The 27,212-nt window shown below is 41.3% G+C and overlaps 1 protein-coding gene across 6 annotated transcripts in view; it reads left to right on the top strand.

Annotated features, from left to right (window-relative positions):
• The window catches only part of maea (macrophage erythroblast attacher, E3 ubiquitin ligase), a 123,831-nt gene that overhangs the window by 39,177 nt on the left and 57,442 nt on the right, over window positions 1–27,212 (top strand). For all 6 annotated transcript variants that reach the window (XM_069923710.1, XM_069923711.1, XM_069923714.1 and 3 more), the window contains one exon: window positions 11,996–12,199. In XM_069923710.1, coding sequence (XP_069779811.1) covers window positions 11,996–12,199 — 204 coding nt within the window. The remainder of the gene's footprint in view (window positions 1–11,995; window positions 12,200–27,212) is intronic.

Raw genomic sequence — 27,212 nt, forward strand, 5'->3', positions numbered from 1 at the left:
TTGAGAGAGAATAGATTCAAAGGAAATGAGTGGAACTGATGGGATTGTGTGAGTGCTGAAGTCGAGATAATTTAATCGAGCAAGAACATAAAATGTTCTAAATAATTTTGTTTCAAGCACTAAAAATGAGCTAATTATCACATTTCTGGTTTAAGTATCTTATTGAATAATAAAATAATGTGGATTATTTTTTTGACCATATGAAGGTGATGAGGTCAACAATTGTATTTCTGAGCATTTTGTTGGCCTTCAAAATGAAGTTAAAGCATCAAATAAGAAATTAGAAATATTTCATGATTGGGAGAGTGAGGGTTGAGGTCATTTACTTGAAGTTCCATTATTTGCAATCATTTTGGGTCTTGGTTGCTGTATTTAGTTGTATGAGAGAATGCAGCATATTCCTGATTACAGAAGCAATTTAACAATACAATATTTTTGAGAGATTAGGCGTCTGAACAGAACTGACAGATGTAAGATTGTTTTCAACACTAAAATAGAATAGATTAAACAATTAAAATCAAATTTATTATGTTGGAAATCTAAAATAACAACAAAATGCTGTATATGTTTTAGGAGATGAAGGCATTTAGTTCTTAGTCAAAATGTTGCATAACAATTTTTTTTGACATTTATTTTTTATTTGTATAGGTAGAAGTGTCAGTGTAATTCTTGACAAAGTCAGGTGATGTGTTATCTGATCAATAGAATTTTTTGCGTATGAAATAGAGGCAGGGGTAGGCCATTCAATCCCTCCGTTCTGCTCTGCTATTCAATTGGTTTTATCTTTTTGTTCAGTGCAACTTTATGACAAAAACTCTATGGCTTTTTATTCCCTAAATATGTATTTTTTTAAATGTACGAAGATGCTCAGCAACTGAGATCACACCTGTACTAGGGGAAGAGTTGGAAAGATGCCTACCCTTTGGCTTTAGGAATTTTCATCTTGCTCCTTTCATTTCAAGGCTGTGACCCCCTTGTTCTGCAAGCCCACCCAGGAAAAATATCTTCACATCAACTCTTTTAACATATTTAAGAATTTAATGAATTTTCCCCTAATTTGGCCCAATCTAATTAATTTTTCTTCCTCTAACCTCAGTGACCATGAAATTCATTTGTTGCACAAATGATGTTAATCCTGTGCTACAAATATCTAATTTCTTGTGTCATATTTATTCTTAGCCTGTTTTCTACCTGTTAATCAATCCTCTGTCCTCACAAGTTCTGGGCTCCAATTAGATTTTGTATTATGTGGCACCTTTAAGGAAAGCCTTCAAGTCAAAATCTCCCATAACTACTTGTTCCCCTCGTGTGATATGCTAGTTTCAAATGCAAACTCCAAGGTTAACTTTTTGTAAATCCATGTTGACTCGAGTTCTATATTTTCTCTTTTAAGTCCCGTGTTATCATTTCCTCAATAAAATGCTCTACCATTTTCCTCACTTGGCATAAAAATACGGTAACTCATTTGTCGTGTAGAAAATAGTTGAAATCTCAACATTTTCAACCTTCCTTCTTCCCTAAACATTGCTGTTAAAATGTGACTTTCCAAGCTGTGGGGACCATGGAATAACTTAGTAACTTTGTATGATAGCAACTGGTGTCTCCATAACCACATATATGAATACCTTGAGATGCAGCATGTCAGATCCTTAGGATTTATTTGCTTTTAGTGCCTTTTAAATTTATTTGACAAGTTTTTGTTCTCCAGTTTCTTTTTTACTACTTTTGGAATGATTTCTGCAACTTTTGTTAAGTCAGACAACATAAGCTTGACATCATCAATCCTTCTCTATCAAACCACTTTAACTTCTGCAAATGATTTGGGTTTTTTTGCCCATTTATGCAAGATTTTAGTTTGCTTTTTAATTACTCAGACAATTTCCCTGGTCTGTTGAGAAAAATTCAGTATCCAATTCTTATTCTTGCTGGGTTTTTATTTTGGCAATGTTAAAGCATTTTTCCTTTTATCTAGTACTAATTAGCCAAGGGAGAACTTTTTATTAACCTACATTAATAGGATAATGAAGTTTCTCAGTCTACCAAAGCCATTTGCACACTTTAACCATTGTAACTTGCTTTTAGGTTTAAGAAGCTAAATGAAGGTGAACTATATTAGTTTCAATATTTTCTTTTTCTTTGGCTTGGCTTCGCGGACGAAGATTTATGGAGGGGTAAATGTCCACGTCAGCTGCAGGCTCGTCTGTGGCTGACAAGTCCGATGCGGGACAGGCAGACACGGTTGCAGGGAAAATTGGTTGGTTGGGGTTGGGTGTTGGGTTTTTCCTCCTTTGTCTTTTGTCAGTGAGGTGGGCTCTGCGGTCTTCTTCAAAGGAGGTTGCTGCCCGCCAAACTGTGAGGCGCCAAGATGCACGGTTTGAGGTGATATCAGCCCACTGCCGGTGGTCAATGTGGCAGGCACCAAGAGATTTCTTTAGGCAGTCCTTGTACCTCTTCTTTGGTGCACCTCTGACACGATGGCCAGTGGAGAGCTCGCCATATAACACGATATTGGGGAGGCGATGGTCCTCCGTTCTGGAGACGTGACCTACCCAGCGCAGTTGGATCTTCAACAGCATGGATTCGATGCTGTCGGCCTCAGCCATCTCGAGTACTTCAATGTTAGGGATGAAGTTGCTCCAATGAATGTTGAGGATGAAGTGGAGACAACGCTGGTGGAAGCGTTCTAGGAGCCGTAGGTGATGCCGGTAGCGGACCCATGATTCGGAGCCAAACAGGAGTGTGGGTATGACAACGGCTCTGTATACGCTTATCTTTGTGCGGTTTTTCAGTTGGTTGTTTTTCCAGACTCTTTTGTGTAGTCTTCCAAAGGCGCTATTTGCCTTGGCGAGTCTGTTTTCTATCTCGTTGTCGATCCTTGCATCCGATGAAATGGTGCAGCCGAGATAGGTAAATTGGTTGACCGTTTTGAGTTTTGTGTGCCTGATGGAGATGTGGGGGGGCTGGTAGTCATGGTGGGGAGCTGGCTGATGGAGGACCTCAGTTTTCTTCAGGCTGACTTCCAGGCCAAACATTTTGGCAGTTTCTGCAAAACAGGACGTCAAGCGCTGAAGAGCTGGCTCTGAATGGGCAACTAAAGCGGCATCTTTCTTACTGTATATTGCTAGATTGAAATAGTATTTCCTCTTTGATGTATTGATATATTTATAAAAAATGTTCTTGATGTACCATAGACCAGTTTTCAGAACCAATCTTTCTGGTTAAATTTGGGGAGTCAACCTTTACACAGGTCAAACTTTTGAGAGACTAAAATTCACAAAAGTACCGTATATACTCGTGTAATAGTTGAGTTTTGGGGACTAATTTCTATTTTTGACCAGTGTAAGTACCTGTGTCGTTCAAGGCATCGGGAGCTCTGATGGCCGGGACCAGGTGTTAAGTCTGTGTTCTGGCCGTCAGGGGCCTAGGAGAGAGTCTGAAGCTAGGGCGTCGGGAGCTCTGGTGTTTAAGCAGCCGCAGCGAGGGTCCGCAGTTAGGGCATCAGGAGTTCCAGTGGATGGGCAGCTGGGGCGAGGATCCACGATCGGACCACCGGGAGCTCGGAGTGGCGGTGTGCCAAGGCGAGGATCCGTGGTTGGGGAGTAGTGAGCTCAGATGGGTCGGTGGCTGAGGCAAAGGTTCGCGATTGGGGCATCAGGACAAAAATTGGGGGTGGATGGGGGTTCTGCTTTTACACCGGATTTAAAGAAAGTAGGTGATTTTTAGGCCAAAAAAGGTGGGGTCGGCTATAACATGAGGAAATATGGAACTCTACGAATTCATCTTCTGTACTATCTTCACTGGTTTGGTTTGCACAGTTTATCTGTGTACAGAAATTCTTCATAACAATCAATTTGCCTTTTTATTAATGTTACCGAAGTAGTACTGACATGATCAGTACTACTTCGGGTGCAAAAAACAACCTTTGTCAACATTTAGAGTTGGAGGGAGCATTCATAAACAAAATAGTCAACATTTTCTGTTGGATCCAATTTTTGAGGGCAGGATGGAAAGAGGAGATATTAAATGTGAAAGAAGGGTGTGGTGGAGATGGAGAAAGTTGCTGGGGAGGGGCCAAGAAGTGGAATACTGCTTAAAAGGTAGAAGCGGTAGTGAGTTGAGAAGAGTATACTGGGGATGAAGCTGGCAGAAAACCAAATATGGGAGTAGGTAAGGAATAGCTAGAAAGTGGAACTGTATGGGGGTCAGGATTATATGAAAATACAAATCACAATGTTAATGCCACAGTGTTTTTAGCAACATAGAGTATGTGTTGTTTCTTGTTTGCATTTGGACTCACCATGGCAATGAATGAAGTCAAAGGAATTGAAATGGCTGGTAACTGGGAATTCCAGACAGCCTCTATGGACAAAGTGGTTGCCTGATGTGCTTTTGTTCTCGTATGTAGAGGAGGCTGCATTGTCTGTACTGAATAGATAGATAAGGTTAGATGAGGTGGATGCAAAACTGTCTCACCTGGAATGCCTGTTTATGACTCTGGATGGGGATATAGGGACAAACAGTAGAAGAAACTTATTTTTGATACTTAGAAAGAGTGGCCAAGGTACCAGGCATTTGTCTGCATTGGTATGACAGATATGGAGAGGGTAAATGTCTTTAAGTTTCTGGGAATACGTGTATCAGAAGATCTTTCCTGGAGCCAGAACATCAAGACTAGTGAAGAAGGCACACCAGCACCTCTACTTCCTCACAAGTCTGAGGGGATTTGGCATTAGTCGAATACTCTATCAAACATTTACATGTACACTCTAGAAAATATATTGACTGTTTGCATCACAGCTTGGTTTGGTAACTTGAGTGCCCAGGAATGCAAAAGGTAGCAGACATAGCTAGGGCCATCACAGGCTCCGACTGCCCATCCATTAAAGTCATCTATATGAGGCGCTACCTCAAAAATTCAGACAACATCTTATGGACCTCCATCATCTAAGATAACCACTTCTCACTGATACCTTCAAGAAGAAGGTACAAAATCCTGAAGTCCAATATCTGGAAGTTCAAGAATAATTTATTTCCAATGGTGATCAGACTTGAACCTCCCCCATTACACTAATCACAGAATTCTCTGACACCTACTAGAAGGACTGTCTGCATTATTTGGCTGGTGGTGGTATTGCTAGTGGTAGATGTATTGATGAATGAAGTGGGGTGAAAGGTGATAACCAAGGATACTTTATGCTTCTGTCTGAAGGCAGGGAGGGTGAAAGCAAAAATGCATGAGATCTGGGAGATGCAGTAAGGTTTTTTTATCAATGATGGGTGGGGAGTGGAGCAGTGTTTCTTGAAGGAGGACATTTTGGATGTCCTGGAGTGGAAGGCATCATCCTGAAACAGATACAGTGGTAGAATAGGGGTAAAAGGGATAAGATCCTTGCATTAGACAAAGAAACATTCTATTTCATTTTTCTGAGAGTTTCTACCTCCAGATTTGTCCATAGCTTCTGAAATGTCTGCTTTCTTCCACAAACATGGCTTCCCCTCCACCGCTATCAACTCAGCCATCAAACACATCTCCACCATTTCCCACTTATCTTCCCTGGGCCCCTCTGCCTCCAGACGTACCAACCTCACCTACCACCCCACCATCCTCCGCATCCAATACTTCATCCACTGCATTTTCCGGCACTTACTACAGGATCCCACCATTGGATACATTTTCCCTTCTCCTCCCCTCTTGGCCTTCCGCAGGGACCATTCCCTCTGTGATTCCCTCGTGTACTAATTATTCCCCACCCATCTCACCCCTATACTTTCCCTTGTGCCCACAGGAGGTGCAACACTTGCGCCCATACCTCCTCCCTCACCACGGTCCTGGGTCTTTCATGTGAAGCAACACTTCACTTGTACATCCAGAAGACTTGTCTACTACATCTAGTGCACTCTCTGTGGCATTCTCTACATCGAAGAGACCAGTCGCAGACTGGGAGATCGCTTCGCTCAGCACCTCTGCTTCATTTGCAACCACAGAGACCTCCCAAGGGCCACCCATTTCAATTCTGCGTTGCACCCTCACACTTGCATATCTGTCCATGGCCTTGTGTTCTGTCCCACTCTGACCACCTGCAGATTGGAAGAACAGCACCTTATTTTCTGGCTAGGCACCCTCCAGCCACCTGGCATGAACATTGACTTTACTGCTTTCCATTAAACCTTTTCTTTCCCCTCCACCTTTCCTGTCTGTCCTGACAGTTCTTTCACCCACACAGCCCTACCATTCGCCCCCCCCCATTGCTGCTGTCCTCTCCCTCCTTTTTTCACCTATCATCTCCTGTCTTGCCACACCCTCACCCTCCACTTTCCCCCTTCCTACCCTTTAGTTTGGATGAAACATAGAAAATAGGTGTAGGAGTAGGCCATTTGGCCCTTCAAGCCTACACCGCCATTCATTTTGATCATGGCTGATCATCCACTCAGTACCCTGTTCCAGCTCTCTCTCTATACCCCCTGATCCCCTTAGTCACAAGTACTAAATCTAACTCTCTCTTAAATATAGCTATGGAACTGGCCTCAATCACTTCCTGTGGCAGAGAATTCCATAAATTCACCACCCTCTGAGTGAAAAAATTCTTCCTCATCTCAGTCCTAAAGGACTTCCCCTTTATCCTTAAACTGTGACCCTTGGTTCTAGACTTGCTCAACATTGGGAACAATCTTCCTGCATCTAGCCTGTCAAATCCCTTAAGAATTTTGAACGTTTCTATTAAATCTCCTCGTAATCGTCTAAACTCCAGCGAGTACAAGCCCAGTCGTTCTAGCCTTTCTTCATATGCAAGTCCCGCCATCCCTGGTATCAATCTGGTCAACCTTTTCTGCACTCTTTCCATGACAATGATGTCCTTCCTCAGATAAGGAGACCAAAACTGAACACAATACTCCAGGTGAGGTCTCACCAAGGCCCTATACAATTGCATCAATACCTTTCTGCTCCTGTACTCGAATCCTCTTGATATGAACGCCAACATACCATTCGCCTTTTTTACTGCTTTCTGCACCTGCCTGCACATTTTTAATGACTGATGCACAGCACACCCAGGATTCTTTCCATCTCCCCTTTTCATAATTGGATACCATTAAGATAGTACTCAGCCCTCCCATTCTTTCCTCCAAAGTGGATAACCACACATTTATCCACATTATATTGCATCTGCCATGCATTTGCCCACTCACCCAACCTGTCCAAGTCACCCTGCACACTCTTAACAGCCTCTACACAGCTTACAATCCCACCCAGCTTCGTGTCGTCTGCAAACTTGGAAATGTTGTTTTCTATTTCCTCATCTAAATCGTTAATATATATCGTAAATAACTGGGGTCCCAGCACTGAGCCTTGTGATGCTCCATTAGTAACTGACTGCCATTCCAAAAAGTACCCATTTATTCCCACTCTTTGCTTCCTATCTGTCAAACAATTCTCTATCCACCTCAATACCTCATCCCCTATACCGTGTGCCTTAAGTTTGTATAGTAATCTCCTGTGTGGGACCTTAACAAAAGCCTTCTGAAAATCCAGGTAAACCACATCCACTGGTTCTCCCCTGTCCACTCTACTAGTTACATCCTCAAAAAATTCAATAAGATTAGTCAGACACGATTTTCCCTTCATAAAACCATGACCAATGAATTTACCACTTTCCAGATGTGCAGCAATCACATCTTTAATAACCGACTCTAACATTTTCCCCACTACTGATGTCAAGCTAACTGGTCTATAATTCCCTGATTTCTCTTTCCCTCTCTTTTTAAAAAGTGGAGTTACATTAGCCACCCTCCAGTCCTCAGGAACTATTCCAGAATCTAGAGTTTTGAAAAATTATCAACAATGCATCCACTATTTCAAGGGCTACTTCCTTTAGCACTCTGGGATGCAGACCATCAGGCCCTGCGGACTTGTCTGCCTTTAATCCCTTCAATTTATCCAACACAACTTACACTTATTTTCCCCAGTCCTTCCGTCACATTAGCCCCATGGTTCTCTATTATTTCCCGAAGATTATTCATATTTTCCCTAGTGAAGACCGAACTAAAGTAGTTATTTAATTGGTCTGCCATGTCTTTGTTCCCCATGACCAATTCACCTGTTTCTGACTGCAAGGGACCCACATTTGTCTTTACTAGTCTCTTTCTCTTTACATATCTGTAAAAACTTTTGCAGTCATTTTTTTATATTCCCTGCCAACTTTCTCTCATAATCTCTTTTGCCTTTCCTGATTAATCCCTTTGTCTTCCTCTGTAGAACTCTGAATTTCTCCCAATCCTCTGGTATTCTGTCTTTCCTGGCTAGTCTATACGCTTCCTCTTTACACTTGATACTCTCCCTGATTTCCCTTGTTATCCAAGGATGTACTACCATCCTTGAGTTATTCTTTTTCCAAACTGGGATGAACAAACGATGTATTTCATCCTGGTGATCCTTAAATGCTTGCCATTGCCTTTCTACAGTTAATCCTTTAAGTAACATTTGCATCTCATACCCTCAAAGTCACCCTCCTTTAAGTTCAGAGCCTGAGTTACAGAATTAACCCTGTCACTTTCCATCCTAATGAAAAATTCCACCATATTGTGGTCACTCTTGGCCAAAGGGCTTCGCACAACAAGATTGTTAACTAACCCTTCCTCATGACTCAGAACCCAGTCTAGAATGGCCTGTTCCCTCATTGGTTCTTCAACATACTGGGTTAGAAAATTATCCCGTATACCTTCTAAGAAATCGTCCTCATCAGTACCCTTACCAATTTGATTCATCCAGTCTATATGGAGATTAAAGTCACCCATTATAACTTTGTTATACGCATTTCCAATTCCCTGTTTAATGCCATCCCCAACCTCTCTACTACTGTTAGGTGGTCTATATACAACTCCCACTAACGTCTTCTGCCCCCTTGCATTTTGCAGCTCTACCCACATTGATTCCATATCATTCAAACTAACATCCTTCCTTTCTATTGCTTTTAAAACTCCTCTCTAACCAACAATGCTACCCCACCTCCTTTTCCTTTCTGTCTGTCCCTCCTGAATATTGAAAATCCATGAATGTTAAGCTCCCAGCCTTGGTCCCCTTGAAGCCATGTTTCTGTGATCCCAACTATATCATAGTCATTTACAGCTACCTACACATTCAAATCATCCACGTTATTATGTATACTCCTTGCATTAAGACACAAGGCCATCGAGCTTGTTTTTACCAGAGCCTTAACCCTATCACCATTATGCAGTAAAGTGGCCTTTTTTGCCCTGAGGTTACCTGCCTGCCTCTTTTGCTTTTCACCCTCCTATTTCCGACTTCTTCCTTCATGCTAAACCCTTCCGTCTCTCTACTCCTGATCCCATCCCCCTGCCACATTAGTTTAAACCTTCCCCAACAGCACTACCAAACACTCTCCCGAGGGCATTGATCCCGGCCCTGCCCAGATGGAGACCGTCCTGTTTGAACTGATCCCATCTGCCCCAGAACCGATTCCAATGCCCTAAGACCTTCCCTCCTAAACTACTGTTCAAGCCACATATTCATTCTATCTATCCTGAAATTCCTACTCTGACTAGCTTGTGGCAGAGATTATTACCCTAGAGGTCCTACTCCTTAACTTCCTTCCAAGCTCCCTGAATTCTGCTTGTAGGAACTCATCCCGCTTTTTTCCTATGTCGTTGGTACCAACATGGACCACAACAGTTGGCTGTTCACCCTCCCCATCCAGAATGCCCTGCAGCCGCTCTGTGATATCCCTGACCCTTGCACCTGGGAGGCAACACACCAAGCGGGAGTCCCTTTTACGGCCACAGAAGCTCTTGTCTATTCCCCTTACAATTGAATCCCCTATGACTATTGTCCTACCACTCTTTTTCCAGCCCTCTTGCACAGCAGAGCCACTCACAGCACCCTGACCCTGGCTTCTGCTGCCTTCTCCTGATGGGCCATCTCCCCCAACAACATCCAAAGCGGAATATCTGTTTTTTAGGGAGATGACCACAGGAGACTCCTGCACTACCTTCCTGTTCTTACTATTACCTTTGGTCCCTATCTCCCTCAATTCTATGAAGCTATGGTGTGACCAACTCGCTAAAGGTGCTATCCACCAAACCCTCAGCATCCCGGATGCTCCAGAGCGAATCCATGCCCAGCTCCAGTGCCGTCATGCGGCCAATCAGGAGCTGCAGCTGAACACACTTCCTGCACACGTAGTTCCCAGGACACTGTCAGTCACCCTGAGTTCCCACATAGTACAAGAAGAGCATGGCACGGGACTGAGTTCACCTGCCATGTCTAAAATGACCGCCTACGATTGAGTTAAATGAAAAAAGAAATAAAGAGACTTACCCCTTTACCTGTGCTTCAGCCTCTCTGCGCTGAGCCGCTCCTCGCTGGCCGCTCCCTCACCTTTCACTCCTTTTATTTTATTGGCCCTCAGACAATTTACTTACTGCTCTAGCAGTCTCTCCTCGCCCATCCTCCAATGGTCGCCTTGGGAAACACCGACTCTGTTGCCCTCAGAGCAGCATCAACCCAATCCAACTAGGCCCGCGAAGCTAAATCAAGAATTTAAATACCTTCTGCTCTAGCAGTCTCTCCTTGCCCCTCTTCCAATGGTCGCCTTGGGAAACACCGACTCTGTTGCCCTCAGAGCAGCATCAACCCAATCCAACTAGGCCCGCGAAGCTAAATCAAGAATTTAAATACCTTCTGCTCTAGCAGTCTCTCCTTGCCCCTCTTCCAATGGTCGCCTTGGGAAACACCGACTCTGTTGCCCTCCGAGCAGCAGCAGCCCAATCCAGTTTTGTATCTTTACCTTTGCTACATAAAGGACACTGTTTGACATGCTGAACTTGTCCAGCATTTTTGTGTTTTTACTACCTCTCAATTGCCTTTCCTACTCTGCAAATCAAACAACTTCCATTGACAGAAACAGCTATATTTTGATTAACTACCTGGCTTAAAAAGAGACCAGGAAAGAGGAGGCAAAAAGAATTAAAAAAAAATAGATTGCACTGAGATCAGTGAAAATGTAATAACGCCAATTCTGCTGTCCAAAATGGGATAGAAAGGCTATCTGGAGGAGGTGTGAATGAGAGATGACAGATTAAATCAAATCTTACTGGAAAAATGAATCTCCACAAAATCAATTAAAGGGTGGTAAGAAGGTATGTATTTGATGCCTGAAAGATGTATTTAATTTTATTTAATTGAGGTGGTATCCTGTAGAGATGGAAACATGGGCAGATGAAACCAAATAATTTTCATTGTAGAAAGGCAAAACTGCAGATGCTGGAATCTTGAGTAAATGAAGAGAAGCTGAAGATTTTGTTGGTCAGACAGCATCCATGGACAGAAATTGCCAATCATCATTCTGGTCCCTTTATCAAAAATAGCAAGAAAATCAAGGGTCTTGACCCGAAACGTTGATTGCCTGTTGTTTTCCATGGATGAGGCATGACCTGCTGAGTTCTTCCAGCACTTTTAAGCATTGCTTTGGAAATTCAGATGCCCAGGAATGCAGAAAGTATCAAACACTTTGACCTCCTATCCATTGCAGATCTTGATGTGTGGTCCAGCCTCAAGAAGGCAGTCATCATCATAAAGGACTCCCACCAATCTGGTTACAACCTCTTCTCACTGCTACCTATGGGAAGAAGGTAGAGAAGCTTGAAAACTAGCAACTCTAGGTTCAAGTTCAGTTTCTTTCCAACAATTGTTGAACCTCCCCTTTTTACACTGGACTGCCCCAACAGCACAAAAACACATCTGCACTAGAGCAAGTCACTTTTTTTGCATCAGAATTACCATGAATATTTATTATCTATCTTGTGTATTTGCCTTTTTAATTAAGTTTACTATTATATATATTTTTTTTACAACTCCCTGTTCAGCTGCAGTGAGTAAGAAATTCAATAAGTTTGACAAACATTATCATTGTCTTGCTTATATCTTGTATTAGAGAAACAGTTTCCACATTGGAGATGTCATTAAGTATTTTTGTTTTCACAGGCTGTTGAATCAATCCAAGCTGAAGATGAGAGTGCAAAGTTGTGCAAACGTAGAATTGAACACTTGAAGGAACATAGCAGCGACCAGGCAGCAGCAGTAAATATGTGGAAGAAAAAACGCATGGACCGCATGATGGTAGAACACTTGCTGCGTTGTGGCTTTTACAACACTGCTGTTAAACTAACCAAACAGAGTGGAATTGAGGTGAGGGATCCTTGGAGTGAATCATTTTGGTATTTCCAGCACGGTGAAATTGTGCTATGTAGAGAGCTCAGAGGAAAATATATAATTTGTTATGTAGCAGAATATTTAGTCATGTGCACATTTTTATTTCATCTGGATTTATTAATTTCAAATTGTTATTTAGCCAATATTTATTGGCAAAATTGTTGTGGCTGAACAAAGATTTTTGTTTCATATGTATCAAGCCATTGTTTTTAAACCACAATGATTGCACCATCAAAATTGTTCACTTAACAATGGCTTGAAGTACATTTTAATGTTGTTGTGGAAGGATCGTAAAATTGATCACCAGGCATGCCTGAAGTCTGTTCTGTATTGAGTATTTGTACTTTGTAATGAAGTATTGGTGTGGTAAAATGAGTATCTTCCTCCATATTCACCAAGGAGAAGGATGTGCAATAGGGAGCACAGTGATGGGAATGCTAATGTTTTGGGTCATTCTGAGATTAGGAAAGAGATGGTGCAGGGTCTTTTGAAGAGCATTAAGATGATGTTGCTGGGGCCTGAAGAAGGAAAGGGTGTAGCTGTTGTCTCCATGGACTTCAGTAAGACCTTTAACAAGGTCCCACGTGGCAGTTTAGTCGGGAAGGTTCCGGTGCTTGGTATTCATGGTGAAGTAGTAAACTGGATTCAACAAAGCTGGACGGGAGAAGCCAGAAAGTGTTGGTGGATGATTGCTTCTCAAATTGGAGGCCTGTTACTGCTAATGTGCCTCAGAGATTGGTGCTGTTACCATTGTGTTTGCATCTATATCAATGATCTGAATGATAGTGGTAAATTGGATCATTAAGTTTACAGATGACTCTATGATTGGAGGTGTTGTGGACAGTGAGGAAGGTTTTTGAAGCTTGCAGAGTGATCTCAGCCAGCTGGAAAAATGGCAGATGGAATTCAATGCAGACAAGTGTGAGGTGTTGCAGTTTGGAAGGACAAACCAAGAAAGGACATACACAGTAAATGGTAGGGCACTGAGAAGTGCAGTAAAACAGACCCACTGAAGAGTGGGTACACAAATACATACCGTTAATTACCTAAAGTGGCGTCACAGGTGGATAGTGTTATAAAGAGAGCTTTTGGCATAAATCAAAGTATTGAGTATAGGAATTGGGATGTTATTGGTAAAGTTATACGACTCTACAAATCTTTGGTAAGACCACACTTGGAATATTGTGTTCAGTTCTGGTCACCTCATTATAGGAAGGATGCGGAAAATTTGCCAGGACGTTGCCTGAATTGGAAAATAAGTGTTATGAGGCAAGGTTAGCAGAGCTGGAACTTTTCACTTTGGAGCAAAGAAGGATAAAAGGAGAGTTGATAGAGGTCTACAAGATTATGAGAGACATAGATAGGGTGGACAGCCAGCACCTGTTTCCTAGGGCAAGATCAGCAAACACCAGAGAACATGTGTATGAAGTTTAGGGGAGACATCTGGGGTAAGTTTTTTACAGAGAGAATTGTGAGTGTCTGGAATGCCTTGTCTGGGATGGTGGTGGAAGCTTAAAATTTAGGGTATTTAAGAGTCTCTTAGACAGGTACATGGATGGAGGGATATGGGGTAGGGAGGGTTTAGTACTTTTTTAAGGAAAGGATATATGTGTTTGCACAACATTGAGGACCAAAGGGCCTGTAGTGTGCTATACTTTTCTATGTTCTAAGACATTGATGAGGCCAAATTTGGAATATTGTGTGTAGTTTTGGTAACCTAACTGCAAGAAAGATGTCAATAAGATAGAAAGAGTGCAGATAAGTTTTACTTGGATGTTGCCTTGACATCAGGTTAGGACTTTATTCTGTGGAGCATAGAAGAATGAGGGAAAATTTGATTGAGGTAGTTAAAATTGAGGGGGGTAGACTGAATAAATACAGTATAGTCTTTTTCCACTGGGGGTAGGTGAGATACAAACCGGAGGACATGAGTTAAGGGTGAAATGAGAAAGGTTTAGGGGGAACAGGCAGGGGGGGGGGAACTTCTTCAAACAGAGTGGTGGAAGTGTTTGCACGAGCTGCCAGCTGAAGTGGTAAATGCAACCTCAATTTTAATATTTAAGAATTTGGACAAATGCATGGATGGGAGAGGTATGGATGGCTATGGACTAGGCACAGACAAGAAAGGTTGAAGGGGCCTGTTTCTGTGCTGCAGTAGTCTATGATTCTAGGATATATTCCAGCCTATTAAAAGAGGCAGTGGAGGGACTTTGAGGAAATCTTTACGAGCAACAGGTAAGATTCTAGAGGTCTGAACTGCAGCCAATGTTGTACCATTGTTCAAGGAGGGAAATGGGATATAAATGGGAAATCAGTGGTAGGGAAACTAATGAAGAGAATTTCTGCACATTTGGAATGATGGTCAGATTTGGGATATCAGCATGGCTTTGTATGAGGCAGGTCATGTCCAACAAATTTGAGTTTTTGTGAGGTGATAAAGGTGGTTGCAGATAGGATAATGCTATTTTTTTTGTGTGGACTTCATAAGGTCCTTCAGTGTAGTTTGATCCACCAGGAACATGATTGGGATACATGGTTAATTGATAGATTGCATTTGGGAGTGATTGGCTGATGGAATATAGCTGGAAGGATGGTAGACTCGTGGTCTTCCATTGGGATCTGTATTGGGACCACTGCACATTTTTGTGCATGTATGGATGGAAAATGTAGATAGGTTGGTAATGGGTTGGTAATTTTTACACAAAGATTGTTGCTGCAGAGAATGTAGAAGGGTATCAAAGAATACAACAGGGATATAGATAAATTACAAATATGGGCAGAGAAATGGCTGATGGAGGTTAATCCAGACAAGTGCGAGTTGTTGCAGTTTGGGAGGTCAAATGAAAGAGGAATTAATTGTATACATTTAATGGCAGGATTCTTGAAGCATTCTGGTTACACCACAACAGAAAGGATTGGAGGCTTCCAGAAGAGACTTGCCATGACATTTCCTGGATTGGAGGCTATGAGCTATAATGGGAGGTTGCATAAACCTGGGTTGTTTTCTCCAGATTATTGGAGCCTGAGGGGAGATCTGATAGATATCAGTACAATTATGATGGGTGTCGATAGGGTAAACGGTGAGAATCCTTTTCTCTTGTTAAAAATGTCACATATTAGAGGACGTGTTTCAGGGGAGGGTGTAGTATGTGTGGGTCAAGTGTGTCCCCATCATGAATGGTTAGCAGTAGTGGTGGCAGCAGATACAATTGTAGCATTTTAGAGGTTTCCAGAGAGAAAGGAATTGTTGGATGGATGAGTATCATGTACAAGCAGCAAAGTTTCATTTTAAATTTGATGTTGTCCTTGCCACTGATTTGGGGCAAAAGGCCTGTTCCTGTTTTCTATTCTCTGATCTTTAGAATTAGTTCATTGCAATGCAAAAAAATGTTATAATTGGTTCAATCATATTTGTTAAATTTATTCTTGATGGCCTGTACTTTTTGTTGTCATTGATAAACTATTCCATTTCAAAATAACATTCAGATGGCAATAAATCAAGGTTTTGTAGAAATGGGAGGACTGTAGCATTCATCGGCCATTTTCTGGGCCAGTCCGCGTCTCCGTGCGCGGGCGACTACAGGGCAACATTTTTCAAAGCTGAATATATGGATGAAATTCTTCATTGCACATTTCTCAGTCAGCCAAATTAATCCATAAATAATGTTATTTTCCAGTTTAATCTCGTTAAAACTAACACTGAATTGTAGAATGAGGTAAATAAAAGATGCAGAATAGCTACCTGTGCTATGCCCACATTTGGTCCTATACCTTTACCCGAAGCTTGTCAACTTCTCCTCCCCCCCTTCCGTATTAAAATTAATCTTTGAAAGTAAATATTCTAATAAGAGCATCCATTTGCTTTACCATTTCATTCTTATATTACTGATTTTTAAATTGCAAGCTTTTAAATTTTTTCAAGCATTTTCTTTTACTGAACCTGTTCAGATCTTAGTTCAGGTTCCTTTTCTATATTTCCTAAAACTCATTGAAGCATGAGTAAGCCATGCAACTGTAAAACATTCCTGCAACTAGATCACTAAATCCTCATTGGCAGATGCCAATCAGTGTGAATTAGCATCATCACCTCCTCTGCACTGACCATCAACACCAAGAATTCCAAGCCCACATGCTTAGTCCCCAGCTGTTGCCAAATTTGGCTCCAACTCAATCTAAAAATTCACTGGGAACATCACCATTGACTGAATTAGTGGAAATTATAAGTTGGAATGACGATTGAGAATTTGTTGAGTGATGCCAGAACAATCTTGCTCTCAATGTCACCAAGGCAAAGGAATTTATTGGTGATTTTAGGAAGGAAAGGCTGGGGAAACCAAACACCTGTCTATATTAATGTGTTCTTGGGATCCATAGTTCTGAAGACTTCTGGAGCCAGCACAGCAAGGCAGTTGTGAAGAAGGCACACCAATGTCTCTACTTTCTCAGGAGCCTTAATAGATTTGGCATGTCATCGAACACGCAATCAAATTTCTACAGATGCACTGTGGAAGGTATATTGATAGGTTGCATCAAAACCTAATTTGGGAATTTGACTGCCCAGGAATGCAGAAGGTAACACACATAGTCAGTTCCATCACTGGCTTTAACCTCCCATTTATTGAACGTATCACAAGAAACTCTCATCACCCTGGTTGCTCTCTTTTCTCTTTTGGGGAGAAACCTGAAGCCAGCATGTATGTTCAAGAATAGCTTCTTTCCAACAGCTATCAGGCTATTGAACCTCCCTTTGTTACACTAATCAGGAACTGCTGTGACACCACAAAAGGACTGCATGAGAATAACTGAATATTATGTCTTTCTGTATTTAAATATACTATTGTAGTTCTTTTAGTTTTTCTTCACAAAATGTTCAGCTTCAGCGGCAAAGCATTTCAGTGCATATGTACACTGTACAATGTGTATGACAATAAACTCATTATCATGTGAAACATGAAACTTTGCAGATGCTGTGATTGACGCAAAAAAACACCAAAATACTGGAGAAACTCAGCAAGTCTTCCTGCGACTGTAGGAGGAATAACCAATGTTTTGGGCCTGAGCCCTTAAAGAAATGAGCAAAAATCAGACAGGCACTGAAATAAAAAGGCTGGGGGAGAGGCAAAGAACCCTGCTTTTCCTTCCCTTCTTTCCCAGGCTTTTTATTCAGGTGCCTGCCTGTTTTTTGCTCATATGGTTGCTGTGAGTCCATAATTATCATTGTTATTTTGGAATACTAACTCCTTAATATCTAATGAACTTTCTTGCATTATAACTAGAAACTACATGGGCACCACATAAAAGTCCTGCCTGAACTATTGAAATGCTACTTTTCTGTCCTTGTACTTATTGTAACTGAATATTTATTGATCCTTCATATTTATTATCTTTCCATACTGGAGTAATTTAATATATACCATTGTAGTTTGTGCGTCTTGCACACTTGATTGGCTGTAGTAAATAAAAATAAATAGACATATACATTGTACACCACACAAAACATTATTATTTCATAGTTATAGGGCTACATCAGCACAGAAACAGGCCTATGGCTATCTGAGCTAGTTCAATTCATGCACTTGGCCCATGTCCCTAACCCTTTCTTATCCAGGTACCTGATTAAATTTAATAGTTTTATCCATTCGACCACTTTCTCTGGCAGCTGTGGAAAAAGTTGCTCCTATAATCCCTTTCAAATCTCTGTCCCAACCCCCCTCCCACCCACAAAGCCACAATAAAACTAGATGATCTCAAATTTTAAATTTTCATTCCAGGGAAAAAACTATTCACCAAATATCTGCATTTCATGATTTTAATATTTCTCTAAAGTCACCCTCATATGCTCCACGCGAAAAAGTCCTAGTTTATTCAGCCTCTCCCTTTAACTTGCTCTTTCATTGTGGTAATATCTTCATGACTCGTTCCAGCCTGATGAAATCCTTCCTTTGGCAAAGTGACCAGAATTGCACTGTATTACAAATGTGGCTTTACCAAGACATTGTACCTTCATAACAAGATATCCTATTTCCTATACTCTATGCCCTGACTACTCTATGTCAAATATTCTCCTTTGTTATCCAGTCTACCTGTGTCAATAATTTTGGGGAACTATATACCTGTACTCCATGGCTTGTCTGTCAGATGACTTTGCCCAGTGTGTAATACATGCTGATGACATTCCCTGTTTACTGTTTAAGACTTGGCCTGTTTTGACTTGTCAAAATGTAACACCTCCCACTTATCTGAATTAAACTCCATTTGCTATTCCTCGGCCCACTGAGTCAGTTTATCAAGCTCCCATTGTGATCACGGATAACCATTTTCATTGTCGATCATACCAATTTTTGTGTCATTTGTAAACATATTAACCATGCTACCTACTTTCTTAACCAGATAGTTGATATAAAAGATCCAGCCCTGATCCTTATGGCACACCAACTTTCCAGACCAGCCTTCCACACAGAACCTGTTAAAGGCCTTTGCTAAAGTTCATGTGGGAACATCAATCACAAAAATAAAATGCCCCTATTAAAATAATCTTGTCGTTTCAAATAACTTCAGTTTGTAGGCATAATTTCCCATGCACAAACCATGCTGACTATCTCTAATCAGTCTACGTCTTTCCAAAAGCATCTACATCAAGTTTTTCAGAGTCCTCTTCACTAACTTACCCATCACTGATGTAAAGTTTGCAGGTCTGTAGTTCCCTGGCTTACCCTTGCAGCTCTTCTCAAATAAAAGCACAAAATAAGTCACCCTACAGACTTCTGGTACTTCCCCTGTGAGTCATGATAAAAATATCTCTGCCAGGGTTCCCTCAATTTTCTCTCCCTAGATTTCCACACTGTCCTGGGATACATCTGATCAAACCATGGGGATTTATCTACATTAAGCAACTTTAAGGCCCCCACCATCCTTTTATAATATGGACTTTCTTTTGGACGTAGTGATTAATTTCTTAGAGATCCCCTGTGTCCATGTTTTTCTCCATGGAAAATACAGGGGAGAACTACTCATTTAGGACCTTGGAGCTCCACACATACATGAACTTTAACCTATATCTTCCCAGTTAGTCTTTTTTCCCCAAGATATTTATAGAATCTCTTTGGGTTCTTCTTTCATATTATCTGCCAGAGTTACTCATTTCCCCTCTTTGTCCTCCTGATTTTTCAGTTGAGTGGACTCTTTCTACTCAAGGTATTGATTCCAGTTACCTGTTCTTGCCATATGGCTCCTACTTTTCAGTTGACCAGAATCCCCTGATGGTGGATTAGAGAATGTGTCTAATGAGGTGTTGTTAACAGAGCTTTCTCTTTCGACCAAAGAAGGGTGCCTTAATACTGGTCTACACGAATATGAGAGGTATAGATAGGAAAGACAGTTAGTACCCTTTCCCCCAGAGCACCAGTAGCAATTACCAGAGAACATCTCTTTTAAGGTGAGGGTACAAAAGTTTAGGGGAGAAGTCAGGGCAAAGTATTTTTTTAATGGGTGCCAGGAATGCATTGCCAGGAGTGGTGATGGAGGCTGGTATAATAGGAAGATTTAAAAGATTTGAAGACTGGCACATGGATTTTTAAAAAAAGAGGGTTATGGGTGTTGAGTCTGTTTATTTTGGTCAATACAACATTGTAGGCTGAAAGGCTCTAATGTTCTATGTTCTCCATTTTGCTGGTTGTGCAGGATTTGCTAATCTACTAACCTTGTCTTTCACTAGAACAGGAACATAACATCCCTGAACTCTCCCTATCTCTCTCTGACAAACTTTCCCAACCTCTCCCAACTTTTGCAAGTTTTTGTCCAATACCATCAAAATGAGCCTTGCCCTGATTTAGGGTTTTAATCTTTATTCCATAATCATTTTAAAACAAATAAAATACTGGGGTAATCTCTACATTTGATGAAAATTTTGCTGGACATTTGAATACATTTTCTCCCATTCAAGTTCTTTTGTACTCTGCTACTAAGTTAACATAACATAACATAACAATTACAGCACGGAAACAGGCCATTAGGCCCTTCTAGTCCGCACCGAACCAAACACCCCTTTCTAATCCCACCTCCCTGCACAATGCCCATAACCCTCCATCTTCCTCTCATCCATATACCTGTCCAACCTTTTCTTAAATAATACAATTGACTCCGCCGCCACTATTTCTCCCGGAAGTTCATTCCACACAGCTACCACTCTCTGAGTAAAGAAGTTCCCCCTCATGTTACCTCTAAACCTCTGCCCCTTAATTCTTAACTCATGTCCTCTTGTTTTAATCTTTCCTCCTCTTAACGGAAATAGTCTATCCACATCCATTCTGTCTATCCCTTTCATAATCTTAAATACTTCTATCAAATCCCCTCTCAACCTTCTACGCTCCAAAGAATAAAGACCCAATCTGTCCAATCTCTCCCCATACTCCAGATGCTTAAACCCAGGCAACATTCTGGTAAACCTTCTCTGCACTCTCTCCACTCTGTTTATATCCTTCCTATAATTAGGCGACCAGAACTGCACACAGAAATCCAAATTAGGCCGCACCAACGTCTTATACAATCTCAACATCACCTCCCAACTCCTATATTCCATGCAATGATTGATAAAGGCCAGCATACTAAAAGCCTTCTTCACCACCCTATTCACGTGAGTTTCTACCTTCAGGGAACGATGTACCGTCACTCCTAAATCTTTCTGCTCTTCTGTATTCCTCAATGCTCTCCCATTTACCACATATGTCCTATTCTGATTCTTCTTACCAAAATGAAGCACCTCACACTTATCAGCATTAAATTCCATCTGCCATTTTTCAGCCCACTTTTCTAAGCAGCCCAAATCCCTCTGCAATCCTTGAAAACCTTCTTCATTATCCACTATTCCACCTATCTTAGTATCGTCTGCATATTTACTAATCCAATTCACCACCCCATCATCTAGATCATTAATGTATATAACGAACAACAATGGGCCCAATACAGATCCTTGAGGCACACCACTGGTCACCGGCCTCCAACCTGACAGACAATTATCCACTACCACTCTCTGTCCTCTCCCTTTCAGCCAATGTTCAATCCATTTGACTATCTCAAAATTTATACCTAAAGACTGCACCTTCCTAACTAACCTTCCATGTGGTACCTTATCGAAGGCCTTACTGAAGTCCATATAGACAACATCCACTGCGCTACCCTCATCCACATTCCTAGTCACCTCTTCAAAAAATTCAATCAGATTGGTCAAACATGACCTTCCTCCCACAAATCCATGTTGAGTGCTCCTGATCAGACCCTGTCTATCCAGATGTTTATAAGTACTATCTCTAAGAATTTTCTCCATTAGTTTACCTACCACAGACGTCAAACTTACAGGCCGATAGTTGCCAGGCTTCCTCCTTGAACCCTTTTTAAATAACGGAACCACATGCGCAATGCGCCAATCCTCCGGCACTATCCCCATATCTAATGACATTTGAAAAATTACCGCCAGAGCCTCTGCTATTTCCTCCTTCACTTCTCTCAATGTCCTGGGGAAGATCCCGTCTGGTCCCGGAGACTTATCCACCTTTATATTCTTCAAAAGCCTTAAAACTACACCTTTTGTAATCTCTATATTCCCCATATTTACCCAATTTGCTTTTTTTAATCCCACATCTCCCAATATCCTTCTCCTTAGTGAATACCGAAGAAAAGAAACTGTTCAATATCTCCCCCATTTCTCTAGGTTCCACACACAGTTTTCCACTCTGATTTTCTAAGGGACCAATTTTGTCTCTAGCTTTCCTCTTACCGTTAACATATTTGTAGAACTCTTTTGGATTAGTTTTCACCCTGCTTGCCATAGTTTTCTCGTACCTTCTTTTAGCTTTCCTAATTCCTCTCTTAAGATTCCTCTTACATTCAATGTATCTTTCAAACATCTCCTTAACTCCATGCTTCTTATATCTAATGTACGCCTCCCTTTTTCTTCGAACCAAGTTTCCAATATTTCTTGAAAACCACGGCTCTCTCAAACCTTTTGCCCCTCCTTTTAACCTAACAGGAACATAAAGCTTTTGCACTCTCAAAATCTGATCTTTAAAAGACTTCCATCTCTCTACTACATCCTGCCCATAAAACAAATTGTCCCAATGCACACCCTGCAAGTCCTTTCGCATCTCCTCAAATCTAGCTTTTCCCCAATCAAAAACCTCAATCCTTGGCCCTGATTTCTCTCTTTCCATAATGACATTGAAGCTGATGGCATTATGATCACTGGACCCGAAGTGCTCGCCAACACTAACCTCCGTCACTTGACCCATCCCATTTGCCAACAGTAGATCTAACACTGCTCCTTCTCTGGTCGGCACCTCTACATATTGTTGTAAAAAACTATCTTGCACACATTTCACAAACTCTAACCCATCCATTCCTTTCACAGAATGTGTTTCCCAATCTATATGTGGAAAATTAAAATCTCCCATAATTACAACCCTGTGCTTATCACAAATATCTACTATCTCCCTACAGATTTGCTCCTCTAGGTCTCGGTCCCCTCTGGGTGGTCTATAATACACCCCTACAAGTGTAACCTCTCCTTTCCTACTCCTCAGTTCCACCCAAATAGCTTCCGTGGATGTGCCCTCTAATCTATCCTTCCTAGGCACCGCTGTAATATTTTCCCTGACAAGCAATGCAACCCCACCTCCTCTTGCCCCTCCGACTCTATCACACCTAAAACAACGAAACCCAGGGATATTCAGTTGCCAATCACATCCCTCCTGCAACCATGTCTCACTAATCGCTACCACATCATACTTCCAAGTATCAATCCACACCTTCAGCTCATCTACCTTTTTTACAATACTCCTGGCATTAAAATATATGAATTTCAGGGATTTCCCATTTTTTAATCCCTGTTTTCCCTCATCTTTAAGAACAACATTATTTACTTTTCCTGACAATTGCCCTTCATCTTCTTCCAGAGCATTTCCCTTCTCTATCACCTGCCCATCCATATTCAAATACTTACTACAAACTTTCATTGTTTGCATTCTAACCTTCTCCTTACTGCTCTGTACTATTTTGTTCCCTCCCCCCAACCATTCTAGTTTAAAGGATCCTGAGTAGCCCTAGCAAATACCTCTGCCAGGATTCTGGTCCCCCTGGGATTTAAGTGTAACCCGTCCTTACTGTACAGGTCACATCTCCCCCAAAAAAGGTCCCAGTTATCCAGAAACTTAAAACCCTGCCCCTTACTCCACCCCTTCAGCCACGTGTTAATCCTCCACCTCATTCTATTTCTATTCACACTGTCACGTGGCACAGGGAGTAATCCAGAGATTACCCCCTTTGCGGTCCTTCTTTTTAACTCCCTACCTAACTGCCTGTACTCACTTTTTAGGACCTCTTCTCTAATTCTCCCTATGTCATTGGTACCTACATGTACCACGACCTCTGGCTCCTGTCCCTCCCACTTTAGGATATCTGGGACACGAGCAGCAACAAGTTAATTTAGGGAAGTTGAAATCGCTTCTTATAACAAACCTACACCCAGCTGCAATATTTAATCTACATTCTGACTCTAATAACTACTGATTATTGAGGATCCTGTGATACAACCCAGTTCAAATGATCATCCCTTTTCATTGATCATGTGTAGGTTGGAACATTGAACTTCCAGTCCTATCCCTCTTTCAGCCATATTTCTGCTCTGGCAGAAGTATACCAGTCCTATGTGCCATTCCATGCCTTGAGCTTATTTGTCAGGCTGCTTATGTCAAAATAAATGCTGTTCAAATCTGTCCTCTTTGTCTGACTTGCACCTGCTTGTCTGAACATGCTCACTTTTTCGTCTAAATTAGCCTCTGATTTCTCATCTGCTGTTTCCTATTCCACTACAGTCATTACCCCAGCCAGATTAGTTTAAATCTTTGAGTCACATGAGCAACACCCGACAGGATATGATGCCCTCCAGTTCAGGTGCAAACTGCCTTTATACAAGTCCCATCTTTCTTTAAAATAGGGCCAATATTTCTGAAGCCTTTACACCTCCCCTTTAGACATGACTACTTTAGTTGTTTTTTTGTTTTGTTCCCTTGTGTCATGGAGTAATCCTGATATTACAACCCTTGAGGCCCTGTCTTTTCATTTTTAATCTAATTCCCTTTGTTCGATGTCATCTCTCTTCCTCCCAGCATCATTGGTGTCAAAATGGATCATGACCTCTGGTTACAGATGACACTTTCCAGGTTCTAGTATTCCTAATTTCAAAACATGTCATCTTCAAGGAAACTTGGGGATGATATTCTGAATTGCTATCTTATTAATCCAATAAACCAAACTTTGTCGATGTAGCTTTAATATGGTGATAAAACAGATAAACATTTGCATAACTTCACATTAAGATTTTTAATAACAATGAATAAACAAAGTATAATCTGTATTTAAAGATATAATGATATTTAACTTCAAAGAGATAAACAAGAAGAAATAAGACTAATTCAAAGAAAATTATCTCAAGCACATTCCCTTCATAGTTCGCCAAAGAATGCGATTCAAGCTCTTAGTCTGCATGGATATTATGACATATTACACCATAGTCACTATGGTAACACTACAAACAATAGCATTTCTTAAAGAGACATGCACAAAATTAACTAAGAATGAAAAGCACAAGATTTTAACCTTTACACTGGTTGCTCACCCTCCCTTTCAGAATGTCTTGTGCCTGCTCTGAGACATCCTTTACCCTGCCAGCAAGGAGGAAACATTCCATCATGTAGTCTCTTTAAAATGCCATAAGGCAAAGAAGCAGAAATAGACTATTCAGCCTATGAAGTCTGCCCTTCCATTCAATCATAAGCTGATTCATTTTCCCGCTCAGGCCACTAACTGCCCTTCTCCCCATAACAATCTAATCATGAACAATCTATCAATCTCTGCCTTAAATACATGCAATGTATAACCACCTGTGGCAACAACTTCTACCATATAACCACTTACAGCACAGAACAGGCCAGTTCGGCCCTACTAGTCCATGCCGTAACAAATTCCCACCCTCCTAGACCCACTGACCAGCACCCGGTCCATACCCTTCCAGTCCTCTCCTCTCCATGTAACTATCCAGTCTATCCTTAAATGTAACCAATGATCCCGCCTCAACTACGTCTGCCGGAATCTTGTTCCACATCCCTACCACCCTTTGCGTAAAGAAATTTCCCCTCATGTTCCCTTTATAATTTTCCCCCTTCAATCTTAAACCATGCCCTCTAGTTTGAATCTCCCACACTCTTAATTGAAAAAGCCTATCCACATTTACTCTGTCTGTCCCTTTTAAAATCCTAAACACCTCTATCAAGTCCCCCTCAATTTTCTATGCTCCAGAGAAAAAAGCCCTAGTCTGAACAACCTTTCCCAGTAACTCAAACCTTGAAATTCTGTCAACATTCTTGTGAACCTTCTCTGTACTCTCTCTATTTTGTTTATATCTTTCCTATAATTTGGTGACCAAAACTGTACACAGTACTCCAAATTTGGCCTCACCAATGCCTTGTACAATTTCATCATAACCTTCCTACTCTTGAATTCAATACTCCGACTTATGAAGGCCAACATTCCAAATGCCTTCTTCACCACACCATCTACCTGAGTATCAGCCTTGAGGGTACTATTTACCATCACTCCTAAATCCCTTTGTTGCTCTGCGCATCTCAATAGCCTACCATTTAATGCATATGACCTATTTATTTGCCTTTCCAAAATGTAACACCTCACACTTATCTGAATTAAATTCTATCAGCCATTTCTCAGCCCACACCTCCAGCCTTCCTAAATCACCTTTTAATCTACGGTAATCTTCCTCACTGTCCACCACACCACCAATCTTTGTATCATCCGCAAACTTGCTTATCCAATTCTCCACCCCTGCTTCCAGATCGTTAATATATATAACAAACAATAGTGACCGAGGACCGATCCCTGAGGAACTCCACTAGTCACCGGCCTCCAATTGGACAAACAATTTTCCACCACTACTCTCTGACACCTCCCATCCAACCATTGCTGAATCCATTGCACTACCTCCTTATTTATACCTAATGCCTCCACCTTTTTTCCTAACCTTCTGTGGGGAACTTTGTCAAAAGCTTTACTAAAGTCCAAATAGACAACATCCACAGCTTTCCCTTCATCAATCTTTTTTGTAACCCCCTTGAAAAACTCAATCAGATTTGTCAAGCATGATCTACCCCTGACAAAACCATGCTGATTACTCCCTGTACCTCCAAATATTTGTAAATACCATCCCTCAGAACATTTTCCATCAACTTGCCCACCACAGATGTCAGACTCACGGGCCTATAATTCCCAGGTTTACATTTGGACCCTTTCTTAAACAGCGGAACCACATGCGCCACCCTCCAATCATTTGGCACTACCCCCGTGGCCAGTGACATCCTAAATATCTCTGTTAATGGCCCCACTATCTGTCCACAAGCCTCCCTAAGTGTCCTTGGGAATATTTTGTCCGGTCCCGGAGATTTATCCACCTTTATCTTTTTCAACACAGCCATCACTACCTCCTCGGTTATCCTTATATGCTTCATGACCTCCCCACTATTTTTCTTTACTTCAACTGGTTCAGTATTTTTTTCCCTAGTGAGGCAAAGAAATCATTCAAAATTTCCCCCATTTCCTCTGACTTCTCACTCAGCCTACCCTCGCTATCTACAAGGGGTCCAATTTTATCCATCACTAATCTTTTACTTTTAATGTACCTATAGAAACCCTTTGGATTAATATTTCATATTTATTGTCAGAGTATATTCATGACATCACCTACAACCCTGAGATTGTTTTTTTTTCTGCAGGCAAGACAGAATTACCACTTATTGGTAGTGCAAAAAAAACTACACAGATAAAGAAATAAAGAAATGTAAACGGATAACAAATGTAAACAAACTGTGCAGTACAGAAAGAATGCAAAAAAAATCAATAAAGTGCACAAGTAAAAGTCCTTCAATGAGTC

Source organism: Narcine bancroftii, chromosome 3 (assembly GCF_036971445.1).
Source record: "Narcine bancroftii isolate sNarBan1 chromosome 3, sNarBan1.hap1, whole genome shotgun sequence".
Classification (NCBI taxonomy): domain Eukaryota; kingdom Metazoa; phylum Chordata; class Chondrichthyes; order Torpediniformes; family Narcinidae; genus Narcine; species Narcine bancroftii.